Below are 15552 nucleotides of genomic sequence, written 5' to 3'. Positions count from 1 at the left end.
GGCAGCTAATGATCTATAAAATGCACGCATTCTCCAGGGAACCAATTCATTAAAGGAAAGGAGTAAATTGATCCTGTTAAAAATCAAGCTTGTGACTTTGGATTTACTGGCATAGGAAGTTCTGTGTGGCTCAGTGCCAAACATTCACACTGCCTAAGCCGAGTTAGTGAGAACCTACCAGGCACCGGGTACTGTGCCAGGGGTTATTCTCCTCTACTCAAATGTAACCTCCTGAAAGAGGTCTTTCCAACCACCCAGCTGAAACAGCACCCTCTCTCACTTCCTCTTCCCATGTCTTCGTGTATTTTTATTCATGTTTATCCCTGGTGTATATCACATGTATTTGGCATTTGTTTCTGGAATGTAACCTCCATGCATTTAGTACTTTAGAATCTCTGGGCCCTGAAGTACCAGAACAGTCCCAGGACATCATATGAACTCAATAAATAGTTGTTGGATCAACGAATCAATCAATGACAATATACTCAAAGAAGAGTTATGATAGATGTCCGCCCCCACTGCAGCCACCTAGCGGACTCACCTATATCACATACCTGTAAGTGTCCCACTGCCTCCTGCTTCTATTCTTGCCCCAAACCATTTCTCTATAGATACCACAGCCAGAATGAGCACTTAAAAATGTAAAGCAGGCCAGGCGTGGTGGCTCATGCCTGTCATCCCAACACTTTGAGAGGCCGAGGCAGGTGGATCATGAGGTCAGGAGTTCAAGACCAGCCTTGCCAACATGATGAGACCCCGTCTCTACTAAAAAAAAAAATACAAAAATTAGCCAGGCATGGTGGCACATGCCTGTAATCCCAGCTACTCAGGAGGCTGAGGCAGGGAATTGCTTGAACCCAGGAGGCAGAGGTTGCAGTGAGCCAAGATCATGCCACTGCACTCCAGCCTGGGCAACAGAGTGAGACTCCGTCTCAAAAAAAAATAAATAAGGATTTAAAGCAAATTATATCATTCCCTCCCTATAACCCTCAAATGGCACCCCATCAAGAAATAAAATCCAAACTCTTTGCATGCCTGCATGATTGAGCCCTGCCTGCCTCTCCAATTTCATTCTCAGCCTTCTTTCTGCCCTCCTCACATGCCAGGCTCTTTAGCCAGGGCCTGTGTGACTTTGTTTCCTCTGCCTTGGATGCTTTTCTTCCCCTGCCTCATCCCTGGCACAACTGGCTCCGTTACATATCATTAAGGTCTTGGTTTCAGACAATTTTCTATAAATCAATGCCCTGCCACATTTTATTTTCCCCATAGCACTTATCACCATCTGAAACTATTTGTACATTTGTTTACTAGTTGATCGTCTGTCTACTCCCATTCATCCCATCCATAAACCGCCCCCCCCCCCGCCCCGACACACACACACACACACTAGAATGAAAGCACCATAAGTCCAGGTCCTCATCTATCTACCACTATATGCTCAGTGCCTGCAGTAGTTCCTGGCACTTTGTAGGAGCTCAGTGAATATGTTTGGAATGGATGACGGATGGAGTGGATGAATACAGGGTGCTATGGGAACACTGTGGAAAGAGAGACAAACTCTGCTATCATTTTATTTTTCTAAGTCATAGCATGGAACTACGTTTGACAACTTTGCTTTCTATGGGATGCAAATATACCTTATAACTCTGAGTCTTTGCTTAACGTCACTTCCTCCATGAGGCCTCTCCTGACACACCTATCTAAATGTGTTTTTCTTTTATTGTCTCTCATATTACTCTGCACTTTTCTTTCATTTTTATCATACTTCATAAGTATCCATTGATTAATGGAATTGTGTTTCACCTTTGTCTCAAGTAGACCATGAGTATCAGAGACAGCATCAGATCTTTGTGCTTATTGCTGTATCCCTGGGGCTTACTACTGTGCCGTACACCTGGAAAATTCAATCATCAGATGAATTGATTTGATGACCTTGATGTATCACAGTATTCACAGCACAGTCTAAAAAACTTACAAATGAGCAAGAAATAAAAATTGCATGTGTGTATCTGCACATGCATTTTAAAGCAGGAAATATTCTACACATTTTTAATGAAAATTTTAGTTTTTCAAATTTCGGAATACTAAACATATCATTCCAAAGTTCAGTCACTGTGAATACAAAGAGTTGGGTCATGATTTTGGTCCTGACATCAACTTTCCCTGTGACTTGGGATCAATTTATTCAATTACAATGGGTCTCTGTTAAACCATCATTCCTCTAGCTGCAGTGTGAGAATTAATAAGCTACTATCTATACAGTACACAGAAGGGATTCTGCTACAAAGTCCTAAAGAAAAACAAAAAAAGCAAAGTACGATTTCCAATCCCTAAATTCATGAGTTGTATTAGCTTTATAGTTGCTCTGATATCGTTTTCACCTACTGAAATATTCTTCTCACTCCTCTTTTACCCCACACCTGTGAAGTTAGGTTGCCTCAAGCCTGGGCCCTCTGTAGTTCTCACTGCACCATCTTCCTGTAGGATCCCCTCATCCATTCTCTCACTTGGCAGCAGCAGTGAGACCTGCTCTGCGCAAGCTGTGCTGGGTGATGAAGTACCACAGTGACGCTATGTCCACTATTCAACTAGGATCATCACATGGCTGGTCAAATCTACAACTCAGGCCAGGTGCGGTGGCTAACACTTTGGGAGGCCAAGACAGGCTGATGGCTTGAGCCCAGGACTTTGAGAACAGCCTGGGCAACAAGGTGAAACTCTGTCTCTGCAAAAAAACACAAAAATTAGCCAGGCATGGTGGCACATGCCTCGAGTCCCAGCTACTCAGGAGACTGAGGTGAGAGGATCGCTTGAGCCTGGGAGGTCAAGGCTACAGTAAACCATGATCATGCCACTGTACACCATGCTGGGTGACAGAGTGAGACCCTATCTCCAAAAAAAAAAAAAAAAAAAAAACACCACAACCTGCAACTTCAGTCCTGATGTCCTTGGCAGCCCTCAGCTCTGCCATTTACAACTGCTTGTAGCACACTTTCAACTAAGTTTCCAGATGATACTTCCAACTCAACGTGTTTGAAATTACGTAGGTCATTCTTTGCTCTGGCTGCCCTCTTCTTGGCCATAGAGCTACCATTTTCTCAAATTCCAAGCTTAAAAACCTCAGTTATCTTTGGCCCCAAACTCTCCATTAACCCCTTGTATCCAATCATCACACAAATCCTTTGTTCCTTGGTTTCTTCCAGAACAATCATCACTTCCTGCTGCCTCTACCACCTCCCCAGTCTAGGCTCCTTTCCCCTCACACGAAGAGAGTTGCAACTGCCTCATAACCATCGACTTACCTATGGCTTCTCACCACATGAACTCTTCCTCCGTGTAAAAGATCTGATGCTCCCAAAATGGACTCAGATTAATATTCTCACCTCTCAGAAGCCCTTGTGGGCTGCCCTCTATTCAAGGACAAAGACTAGACTTTTCATTCTGCTATTCAAGGTCATGTAATAACTGCCACCACCTACCATGTCAGGCACATCAGCCCCCACACCAAAAAGGACCGTCTGTTCCAGTCAGCCTAAGGGACTCATTGTCCAGGGACTCGGGAGCAGGAGCTCTGAGGTGGCTGTGTGGATGCAATTCCTCCCCTGCCATTTGCTCAGTAGGAGCCTTTGTTTGTATTGTATTGTATGTTATTTTGTTTCATTTTTTTTGAGACAGGGTCTCACTCTGTTGCCCAGACTGAAGTGCAGTGGGGCGATCTCTGCTCACTGCAACCTCCGCCTTCAATGGGAGCCTTTGAACCTGTCACTTCTACTCTGTGTACTTCCTTTTTCCATTCATTTTTAAGTGTAGATGACAAAGATGCCTCTCTTGTGGGGTGAGGTTAAATAACTCACTACTGTAAAGAGCTTGGCATAGTGTTGAGCCCTCAAGTGCCCGGTAAATGTCAGCCAGCGTGACTGCTTCTTCGCATGCCCACATCTGCCCCGTTCCTCTCACCCTCCCTTGGATCTGAAGGTCCTCTCCCCTCATCTACCTTTTTCCGAATTTTAAACAGTTTCAAAGGCAGAGCTCAAATTCAACTTCCTCTGTGGACTACTGCCATTGTACATTCATTCCTTCCCTCCCTCTCATGGTCACCAATCTCTAGATATTTGATATTTAGCATTAGCTTCTTTGTTGCCTTTTTGAGCTATCTTCTTTATTTCAAGTAGATTGTAAGTTGCTTGAGGGCAAGAGCTCTATTGATTTTTATTTTATTTTTGTCATAAATAGTACAAGAGTATCAGCTATTGAGTTTTTAATATCTGTGATGCTGAGTTTGGCACTACTTATGTACACAAAATTATTTTTCTTTCTTTCAAGAATTCCACACGATATAACCAAACAAAAGGGGGATCTAAATCATTAGGAGACAATATCATTGCCTAGAAATCATTTACACTACAAAATACCAAAATAAGAATGTTGCTTAATTAATTCAGGGTGTGGGTGGAAGATGTCAAATCAGTTCTGATCACAACTTGTCGGGCAATTCAACCAAAAGGGAAGAAAGAACCTTCAGCCAGGAAGAACTGCCAAGGCAATGCTCTGGCGTGACATGGAGCTCACCCCATCAGGGAGCGCAGACTGAAAATACAAGGTTAGGAAATTACCTACTAAATGCTGTCATTGCTCCCACAGAGTAGGTATTTAATACATGTTTGCTGAATTAACAAACAATGAATAAACAATAAATGGAAAAGATTCAGATGGCAAACTAAATACCTGGAACAATTCTCAATCTTTTCAAGGAATATTAATGAGGATTACCACTTTTCTCACCAAAACTTCCCTTTTAGTCTTCGTTAAAGACAGAAACCAAGACTGGATGATCACTGATGTGACCTACAATGGTTCTTATAGTTTTATGTATTATTGCAAAGATTTTAAGTGCAATATAAATTATGTCAGGTATATATACAAGGAAAAAATTTTAAAATACATATTCTAAGAAATGTTAGCTCTGTTAAGTTACCATAAGTGTAACATTAAAGTTCTAGTGCTGTTTCACATAATTGGTTATACACCACGAAGCGGCTAAGTTTTATCTCTTGGAACTTAATTGAAACCCAAAGGACAGTCTCTTTGTATCATATAAAAAATACAGAACATTAACGAGGAAAGCATCTGATACTTACACTCCCTTTAGACTTTCCGGATCTTACAATAGGAGGTAGTGAAGAAGCTTTCTGACTGTGGAAACAAGTTGCAATTTAGAAATCTGAATGTTGTTTACAAATAATGTACAATGCAAGATAATTATCATCCCCACCTGGAAGTCAACTGTTTACTGCTGTGTTTCACAAAAGGTAAGTAACATACACTTTAACATATACTTTCCCAATTTCACAAAGATCATAAAATTTCCAAATTCCATCCCAAAAGATTTGTAATGTTTTCCTGTATACTATTTTAATCAATGCTTACAAATAAACTTTTAGTATTACCTGAAATTTGTATAGCATTTTTATACAGATCCCAAAGTGTTCTATTTGCATTTCAAAAAATCATTTCCAAATGTGAATAATGATTTTTCTAGACTGAGTTAAAAACAAATTTCCTTTGTTTCTATGATGTGTCCTATGTCTACCTCTGATAGAAGAGCAGAGGTAAAACACTGGCATTTGCATTCAGGTAGTTTTTAAACAAGTTGTCCTCACCAAAAAATTAAAAATTCTTTTAGGCTGTAAGAATAAGTCGTTTTGTTGATATCTGTATTATTAGGAAAAGACCCATCTTGAAACCCAACTGAATCTCTCCAAAAATAGAAGGACACATATATAAAAAAAATTCTTATTAATTGTCTGAGAAAGGCCAACGTGAGTTACAGTTTTCTTATTACCATCAAGTACACACTGTTGTTCACAGCAGGTTAACCTAGGGTTGCTTAGCAAAGATGGCTAAAGGATTTGATTTCATGGATGGGTAAGGTTGGTTAGCAGTAAGTCAGCTGGTAAATAATTCAAAAGTGCTAGAAAACCGTATGCTCTTGCATAGTTCAAAAACCACCCCTGAAATTCCATTTCATCTATTACTTATTTAGAAGCTCTTGGCCAGCCTCTCCATTAAGTTACACAAATTGTGAATTAATTGCAAACACACTGGTGATATTCTGCTTTACTTCTGCAGATGACAACCACAAAAAAAATTGGTTTGCAATGACAAGGTGGCCACAGAATCTCTGGGAAAAGCAACAGAGATGGATCCCCGGGCACCATGAGCAAGCCGAGAGGTCCTGCAGCAGGGGCCAGAGCTCTTCTTGAGTGACTCCCCAGTGTATCTCCTCGGCTGAAATAAAGCATCTTTCACAAATATATGACATTTCATGGAGAAAAACTGTTTACGGTATATTGTAATTAAAAGTATAATCCTTAAAATCTTACATGCATTAACTGTATACCCATCCTCTCTTTTTGCATAAGTGGGATTATGTTGATTTTATATTTTACAGTTATTATTAAAACAAGTATAAAATATTATGGATTTTTTAACACTCTTGGATGTTGCTATCCAAACCAACTGAAAAGTTATTTGGTCTAGCAACTATTAAGACACAAAAACTTCTAATAATGTTTGCTGTAGAGAAGCTCATTGCCCTGTATCTTCTTCACGATAATAAATTTTTGTTACTATAAATTTTTGTTACTATAAATTTCATGCACACTAAAAAAAAACTATGTAGTCTTTCATAACTTCCCAGAAATTATATTTTTGTGCAATAGCTCTCAGTCTCCCATCATGGCAATAAAAACAAGGATCAATGTATACCATATATGCTTTCCATTCTAAGTGATAAATAAGATTATCGATTACATAAAATATAATGGTGGTCAGCAAAAGACCCAGTGCTATTTCAAGTGATAACTAAAGCATGAGGAGTGGTAAGGATTAAGACTTACCCAAAAGGCCTTCTTACTGTTGACTTGTCAAAAAGTAACTCACTGTAAGGCAGTTTCTTAAACTTATCTCTGCCAACAGCCACATAAAACTGCCCATTCTCCAATTCTGCTCCACTCTCAACAAGTTTTCCTTCTAAAGTATAAAGCCTGTCAAAAATACGAACACCAACAATTAGAATTTTAACCAACATTTAAAGAACTGCTTAATATTACAAAGTATTCTGGACGTCAAAAAAATTAAAATTACATAGTAAATAAAAACATTCTGTGCTTAATTTAGTTCATTTGTTACTATTCTCATTGCATTACAGATGCCTCAAAGTCATTAGACTCCACTAAATGTTAATGTTATAATGCAGATACAATGACTATCTTGCTGTACACGGTTTCATCCCAGTGAGCCTGATGATCTGGCATAAGCATCCCTATTGCTGCCATATTAAAATTTTAGAGGAGGAAAAATTAACTTGTACAGATCACAGTGCTTTAAATAAAGCTCTGTTTCCATTGAAGATTGATTACTCTATTTATATTTTGTTAATACTTTTAAATTTTATTTTCTTAGCATATTCATCAGGCTGGTAAGCTTCTGACCACATTCTGTGTAAGAACAGCCCACAACCAAAGTATTACATACAAACACACAGAGAACCGGGTCAGGAACAATGGGGTGACAGGGCAGGAGGTAAAAGAACCCATTGCCAGTGTTAATGATGCAGAACTGCATAGCATTCGTGCTTCTTTTTTTGCCATCCCTACTAAGCAAAAAAAGACTGAGCATTATATCTGCCCAGAATCGAGCAGTTTCACAATAACCTTCCTTTACTTTAAAACTGCTGCTATGAACTACAATTAATATGTTACTTATTAAAAGAACAGTCATAATTTTACCAGATGATTTTAAATGTCCACAGAATTTTTTTTTAAAGAACAGGAAAATAAGTATTAGAAAACTAAACCAGAAAGACAGTGCATATTTTTTAAGGTTATAAGCAAGAGCTATTAATAAATGGAAGGATTTCAGTATCATCAAAAAGCTTTGTCTTCCTATACTACATAATAAGATTAAATGTCATTTACAGACGCAAAAAAAAAAAAAAAAAAAAAAAAAAAAAAAACCCATTGACCTGTCAGCTTGTTTCCTGATCACATAAATGGCCATATCTTACAGAACCATGAAATACAATGAAAATAGCCACCAACATTCCTGAAATGTATTTGTGTTTTTAGTTAGTATACAGCTGGTAAAGTCTCTTTCTTTATAACATTGTACCTCTACTCCTAACAAGTCTAAATATCAACACTTAACCCAGAATTCTATGTTTTCTGCCTTAACTTAGGCTGGACATGGTGGCCCATGCCTATAGTTCCAGCTACTTGGAAGGCTGAGGCAAGAGGATCGCTTGAGCCCAGGAGTTCAAGACCAGCCTGGGCAACATAGTAAGACGCTATCTCAAAAAACCTTGACCAGGGTTTCTGAATACTGGCATTATTGACATTTTGGACCAGATAATTCTTTGTTGGAAAGGTAAGTAGGCTGCCCTGTACATTGTAAGATGTTCATTAGCAGCACCTTTGGCCTCCACCCACTGAATAGTAGCAGTAGCCACCCCATCCCCAGTTGGGACTACCAAAAATGGTTTCAGGGACTGCCAAATGTCCCCAAGGGGCAAAATCATACCTGCTTGAGAGCCAATGGCCTAGAGCCAAGCAATATTTTTCTACTTTTCTTCAAAATAGTTATATCTCAATCAGTAGTAATTTCATAGCTAGAAATTAAAAGCCAGCATAGCTGTGGACTCTGGAAACAGCCAAGATTTGACTTGTTTCCTCTGCAGGTAGATAAAACATAGTGAATAAATTATTTTTGTTAATAGAGACAAGGTTTTGCTATGTTGCCCAGGCTGGTCTCAAACTCCTGAACTCAAGTGATCCTCCCGCCTCGGCCTCCCAAAGTGCTGGGATTACAGGCATAAGCCACCACACCTGGCCCAGCACCGAATAAATTCTAATTCATGATTTTAGCCTTCTTTTATATAACTGTTGTTGATCTACTTTCTTCTTTTGCTACAAACACAAGAAACATAAAAAGCAAGTTCAACAAATTTTTATGGGATGATTTTTATATATGAATATACTAATGCATAGGGAAGGGTCAATCATAAGATTTATTAATGTTAAAGGAAAATGGTCATGTGCCAAGAGAGCAGCAACCAAATCTCTCATACCTGCCATTACATTAAGAATTACATTTCACCCGTCCTAAATATATATGCACCCAACACAGGAGCACCCAGATTCATAAAGCAAGTTCTTAGAAATCCACAAAGAGACTTAGACTCCCACACAACTGTAGTGGGAAACTTCAACACTCCACTGACAGTATTAGATCACAAAGGCAGAAAATTAGCAAAGATATTCAGGACCTGAAATAAACCTTGGACCAAATGGATGTGATAAACCTCTATAGAACTCTCCATCCCAAAACAGAATATACATTTTTCTTATTGCCACATGGCACATGCCCTAAAATTAACCACAAAACCAAACATAAAACGATCCTCAGAAAATGCAAAAGAATAGAAATCATACCAAACACCCTCTCAGATCGCAGCACAATAAAAATAGAAATCAAGACTTTAAAAATTGCTCAAAACCATGCAATTATATGGAAATTAAACAACTTGCTCCTGAATGACTTTGGGGTAAATAATAAAATTAAGGCAGAAATCAAGTTCTTTGAAACTGAGAGCAAAAATACAACATACCAGAATCTCTGAGACACAGCTAAGTCTGTATTAGGAGGAAAATTTATAGCACTAAATGCCCACATCGAAAAGTTGGCTGGGCATGGTGGCTCATGCCTGTAATCCCAGCACTTGGGAGGCTGAGCCAGGCAGATTGCCTGAGCTCAGGAGTTTGAGACTAGCCTGGGCAACATAGTGAAACCCTGTCTCCATAAAAAATACAAAAAAATTAGCTGGGTATGATGGCACACTCCTGTAGTTCCAGCTGCTTGGCTTTGGTGGGAGAATAGCTTGAGCCCAGGAGGTTGAGGCTGCAGTGAACAGAGATCATGCCACTGCACTTTAGCCTGGGCAATAGAGTGAGACCCTGTCTCCAAAAAAAAAAAAAAAAAGTTAAAAAGATCTCAAATGAACAACCTAACAACACAACTAAAAGAACTAAAGAAGCAAGAACAAACCAACTCCAGAGCTGGTGGAAGACAAGAAATAACCAAAATCAGATGTGAACTGAAGGAGACTGAGATGGAAAAAAACTATGCAAAAGGATCCAGGAGTTGATTTTTTTTAAAAAAATTAATAAGATACATAGGCCACTGGCTGAATTAATAAAGGAGAAAAGAGAGAAGATCCAAACAAACACAATTAAGAACGACAAATGGGATGTTACCACTGACCTTACAGAAATAAAAATAACCATCAGAAACTACTATGAACACCTCTATGCACACAGTAGAAAACATGAAAGGGATGGATAAATTCCTGGACACATACACCCTCCCAAGACTGAACCAGGAAGAAATTTATTCCCTGAATAGCCCAATAATGAACTCTAAAATTGAATCCGTAATGAATAGCCTACCAATCAAAAAAAGCCTAGGACCAGACTCACAGCCGAATTCTACCAGACGTACAAAGTGGTACCATTTCTAGTGAAACTATTACAAAAAATTGAGGAGGAGGAACTCCTCCCCAGCTTGTTCTATGAGGCCAGCATCATCCTGATACCCAAACCTGGCAGAGACACAACAAAAAAGAAAGCTTCAGGCCAAGTTTGTTGTCCTTGATGAACATCAATACAAAAGTCCTCAACAAAATACTTGCAAACTGAAACCAGCAGTACATCAAAAAGCTAATCCACCATGATCAAATAGGCTTTATCCCTGGGATGCAAGGTTGGTTCAACATATGCAAATCAGTAAATGTGATTCACCACATAAACAGAACTTAAGAAAAAACCATACGATTATCTCAATAGATGCAGAAAAGGCTTTCAATAAAATTCAACATCCCTTCAAGTTAAAAACTCTCAATAAACTAAGTATCAAAGGAACATAAGATAATAAGAGCCATCTATGAGAAATCGACAGCCAACATCACACTGAATGGGCAAAAACTGGAAGCATTCCCCTTGAAAACCAGTAGAAGAAAGGGATGCCCTCTCTTGCCACTCCTATTCAACATAGTATATTGGAAGCCCTTCCTAGGGCAGTCAGGCAAGACAAAAAATAAAGGGCATCCAAATAGGAAGAGAAGAAGTCCAAACTATCCCTATTTGGAGATGACATGATTCTCTATCTAGAAAACCTCACAGTCTCAGCCCAAAAGCCCCTTCAGCTGAGAAATAACTTCAGAAAAGTTTCAGGACACAAAATCAATGTACAAAAATCAGTAGCATTCCTATATTCCAACAACATCCAAGCTGAATGCCAAATCAGGAGCACATTCTCATTCATAATTGGCACAAAAAAATAAAATATCTAGGACTATAGCTAACCAGGCAGGTAAAAGATCTCTACAATGAGAACGACAAAACACTGCCTAAAGAAATCAGAGATGACACAAACAAACGGAAAAACAGCCCATGCTCATGGATAGGAAGAATCAGCATCATGAAAATGGCCATACTGCCCAAAGCAATTTACAGATTCAATATTACTCCTATCAAACGACCAATAATGTTCTTCACAGAACTAGAAAAAACTATTTTAAAATTTAAATGGAACCAAAAAAGAACCCAAATAGCCAACACAATCCTAAGCAAAAAGAACAAAGCTGGAGCCATCCTGTTACCCAACTTCAAACTATATTACATGGATTCAGTAACCAAAACAGCAGGGTACTGGGACCAAAACAGACATGTAGACCAATGGAACCGAAGAGAAATCCCAGAAAAAAAATGGTACACCTACTTCCATCTGTTCTTCGACAAAACTAACAAAAACAAGCAATGGGGAAAAGACTCCCCATTCAATAAATGGTGCTGGGATAACTGGCTAGCCAGATACAGATGATTGAAATTGAACTCCTTCCTTACACCATATATGAAAATCAACTCAAGATGGATTAAAGACTTAAATGTAAAACCCAAAACTATAAAAGCCCTGGAAGACAACCTAGGCAATACCATTTTGGATAAAGGAACTGGTAAAGATTTCATGACAAAGACACCAAAAGCAATCAAAACAAAAGCAAAAATTTACAATTGGGAAACTTAAGAGCTTCTGCACATCAAAAGAAACTATCAACAGAGTAAACAGATAAACTAGAGAATGGGAGAAATTTTTGCAAACTATGCATCTGACAAAGGTCTAATATCCAGCATCTATAAGGAATCGAAACGAACTTACAAGAAAAAAAAAACAACCCCATTAAAAAGTGGGCAAAGGACATGAACATTTTTCAAAAGAAAACATACTTGCAGCCAACAAGCATATGAGAAAGAGCTCAATATCACTTATCACTAGAGAAATGCAAACCAAAATCACAATGATACACCATCTCATGCCAGTCAAAATGGTTATTATTAAAAAGTCAAAAAATAATAGATGCTGGCAAAGCTGCAGAGAAAAGAGAATGCTTATACACTACTGGCAGAGTGTAAACTAGTTCAATCATTGTGGAAAGCAGTGTGGCAATTCCTCAGAGAGCTAAAAACAGAACTACCATTTGACCCAGCAATCCCATTACTGGGTATATACCCAAAAGAATATAAATCATTCTACCATAAAGACCCATGCACACATATGTACATTGCAGCACTATTCACAATAGCAAAGAAAAGGAGTCAGACTAAATGTCCATCAATGGTAGACTGGATAAAGAAAAAGTGGTATATATACACCATGGAATACTATGCAGCCATAAAAAGGAGTGAATCATGTCCTTTGCAGGAACATGGAAAGAGCTGGAGGCCATCATCCTTTACAAACTAACACAGGAACAGAAAACCTACCACCACGTCCTCACTTACAAGGGGGAGATAAATGATGAGGACACATGCGCACAAAGAAAGGAAGAACAGGCACTGGGGCCTACTTGAGGGTAGAGGGTGGGAGGAGAGAGAGGAACAGTAAAAGTAACTATTGGGTACTAGGCTTAGTACCTGGGTGACAAAATAATCTGTACAACAAACCACCGTGACACAAGTTTACCTATGTAACAAACCTGCACATGTATCCGTGAACCTAAAATACAAGTTTAAAAAAAAAAGAAGTTTCTCTAAGTATTCAAGTGTTTGAGCAACATAACTATATTTTCATTTCTATATTTTTACTTGAATATATTTTATTTCTGTGTAAATTTTTTCATATTAATATATGTATGAATACATATATCTAGCTATGAAATTACCTGTATATATCTTTGTGTCCTTTATATTACTTATTGGGTAGGTTTGCATTTATGTATATGTCAAATGTCAAAACTATATATGTAAAAAAAATTATAATTATTGAGACCTGCCTTTACTTCTGACACCAAAATAAAATCCAACAAAATCAAAGGTTTAAATAAAATTTTAAAATGCAAGGAGAAAACATAAGAGAATATTCTTATAATCTTGGAGTAAGGACGATCTAAGCAGGTCATAAAACATAGTGATTACAAAGATTGAAAATTAGACTGCATTAAAATTTAAGATATTTGTATGAAAAAAGAAATGTAAAGAAAATGCAAACTGAAAGTGTACTTAAAACTCACATCAGAAAAGGCCAATTTCCCCAACATGTCTAGAGCAGTGGTCCCCAACCTTTTTAGCACCAGGAACTGGTTTTGTGGAAGATAATTTCTCCACAGACAGAGTGAGGGACGGGACGGTTATGAGATGACATTGTTCCACGTCAGATCATCAGGAATTAGATTCTCATAAGGAACACACAACCTAGATACCTCGCATGCACAGTTCACAATAGGCTTCATGCTCCTATGAGAATCTAATGCTGCTGCTGATCTGACAGGGGGTGGAGCACGGGCAGTGATGCTCACCTGCCACTCACCTCCTGCTGTGCAGTCGGGTTCCTAACAGGCCATGGAACGGTACCAGTCCATGGCCTGGGGGTTGGGGACCCCTGGAGAGTGCCTATAAACCAGTAAGATAAATGTGCAAGGGCCATGACAGACAGTTCAGATACAATGGATAGAAATATGTGGCATTTACTTACGGAGTACCTTGGTCATTTAGAACACAGGCTCTGGAGCCAGAATGCCTACTAGGCTTGAATCCCAGCCCTGCTACTCAGTATCTCCAGAACCCTGGGCAAATAATTTTCCTGCTCTATGTCTCACATCTCATGTCTATGAAAAGAGAATAGAAACACTACCTACCTCATAGGGTCACTGAGTTAATAAAGTACTGAGAATAATGCCTGACACATAAGAAATAGTCAATAGATGATGTTGTATATTAAATAAATAAAAATCCAAAAACAGTGAAATACTATTTTCACTCAACATGAGTGAAAAGACTGTTAGTTTTATTAGACAGGTAACAGCATGACAAACAGGCCCGCTCATAGACTTCCGGTGAAAATACAAATTAGGATAAACTCTTTGGAAGGCAATTGGCAGTATCTATCAAAATGTTAAAGGCATTTGAAACTTAATACAACAATTCAACTTCTAGACTTTTATATCCTGATAAACTTTGCTTATACAAAAAGACATATACCTGTAATAGCAAAAGATTAGAAATGATCTAAATATCCATCAAACCCAAAGGAAAATAAATCATTCTACTAACAAGAAGCATGCACTGGTATGTTCATTGCCGTGCTATTCACAATAGCAAAGATGTGGAATCAATCTAGGTGCCCATCAATGGTGGGCTGGATAAAGAAAATATGGTGTATATACACCATGGAATGCTACGCAGCCATAAAAGTACTGAAATCCTGTCCTTTGCAGCAACATGGATGCAGCTGGAGACCATAATACTAAGCAAATTAATGCGGGAACAGAAAACCAAATACTACATATTCTCACTATTAAGTGGGAGCTTAAATATTGGGTACAGATGGACAAAAAGATAGGAACAATAGACACTGTTGACTACTAGAGAGGGAAGGGAAATACAGTGAAAAACTACTTATTGGGTACTATGCTCACTTCCTGGGTGATGAGATCTGTACCCGAAATGTCAGCATCATGCAATATACCCATGTAACAAATCTGCACGTGTATTCCCTGAATCTAAAATAAAAAATGAAATGATAAAAAAGAAGTAACTGGTCTAATAAATTAAGTTGGGAACACTCATTCTATTTTATAAAATGAGATGTTGCCCAACTAAAAATTTTTTAATAAAAAAATTAGGATTTGGAATACTTTGTGTTAAAATAGAATACTTTGGGCCAGGTGCAGTGGCTCACACCTGTAATCCCAGCACTTTGGGAGGCTGAGGCGGGTGGATTGCTTGAGGTCAGGAGTTCGAAACCAGCCTGGCCAACGTGGTGAAACCCAGTCTCTATGAAAAAAAAAATGTTTTAATTAGATGGGCATGGTGGCAGGTGCCTCTAATCCCAGCTATTTGAGAGGCTGAGGCAGGAGAATCACTTGAACCCAGGAGGTGGAGTTTGCAGTGAGCCAAGATCCCACCATTGCACTCCAGCCTGGGCAACAAGAGTGAAACT

General features: G+C 38.6%; 1 protein-coding gene across 1 annotated transcript in view; it reads right to left on the bottom strand.

Annotated features, from left to right (window-relative positions):
- Nucleotides 1–15552, bottom strand: part of DCDC2 (doublecortin domain containing 2) — a 190667-nt gene that overhangs the window by 113204 nt on the left and 61911 nt on the right. The window contains exons 6-7 of the mRNA XM_055264063.2: nt 6900–7046; nt 5139–5193 (exon numbers count right to left, since the gene is read on the bottom strand). Of these exons, the coding sequence (XP_055120038.1) occupies nt 5139–5193; nt 6900–7046 (202 nt within the window). The remainder of the gene's footprint in view (nt 1–5138; nt 5194–6899; nt 7047–15552) is intronic.

This window comes from Symphalangus syndactylus, chromosome 23 (assembly GCF_028878055.3).
Source record: "Symphalangus syndactylus isolate Jambi chromosome 23, NHGRI_mSymSyn1-v2.1_pri, whole genome shotgun sequence".
Classification (NCBI taxonomy): domain Eukaryota; kingdom Metazoa; phylum Chordata; class Mammalia; order Primates; family Hylobatidae; genus Symphalangus; species Symphalangus syndactylus.
Note: the sequence above shows the minus strand (reverse complement) of the source record. Positions and strands in the feature narration are given on the sequence as shown.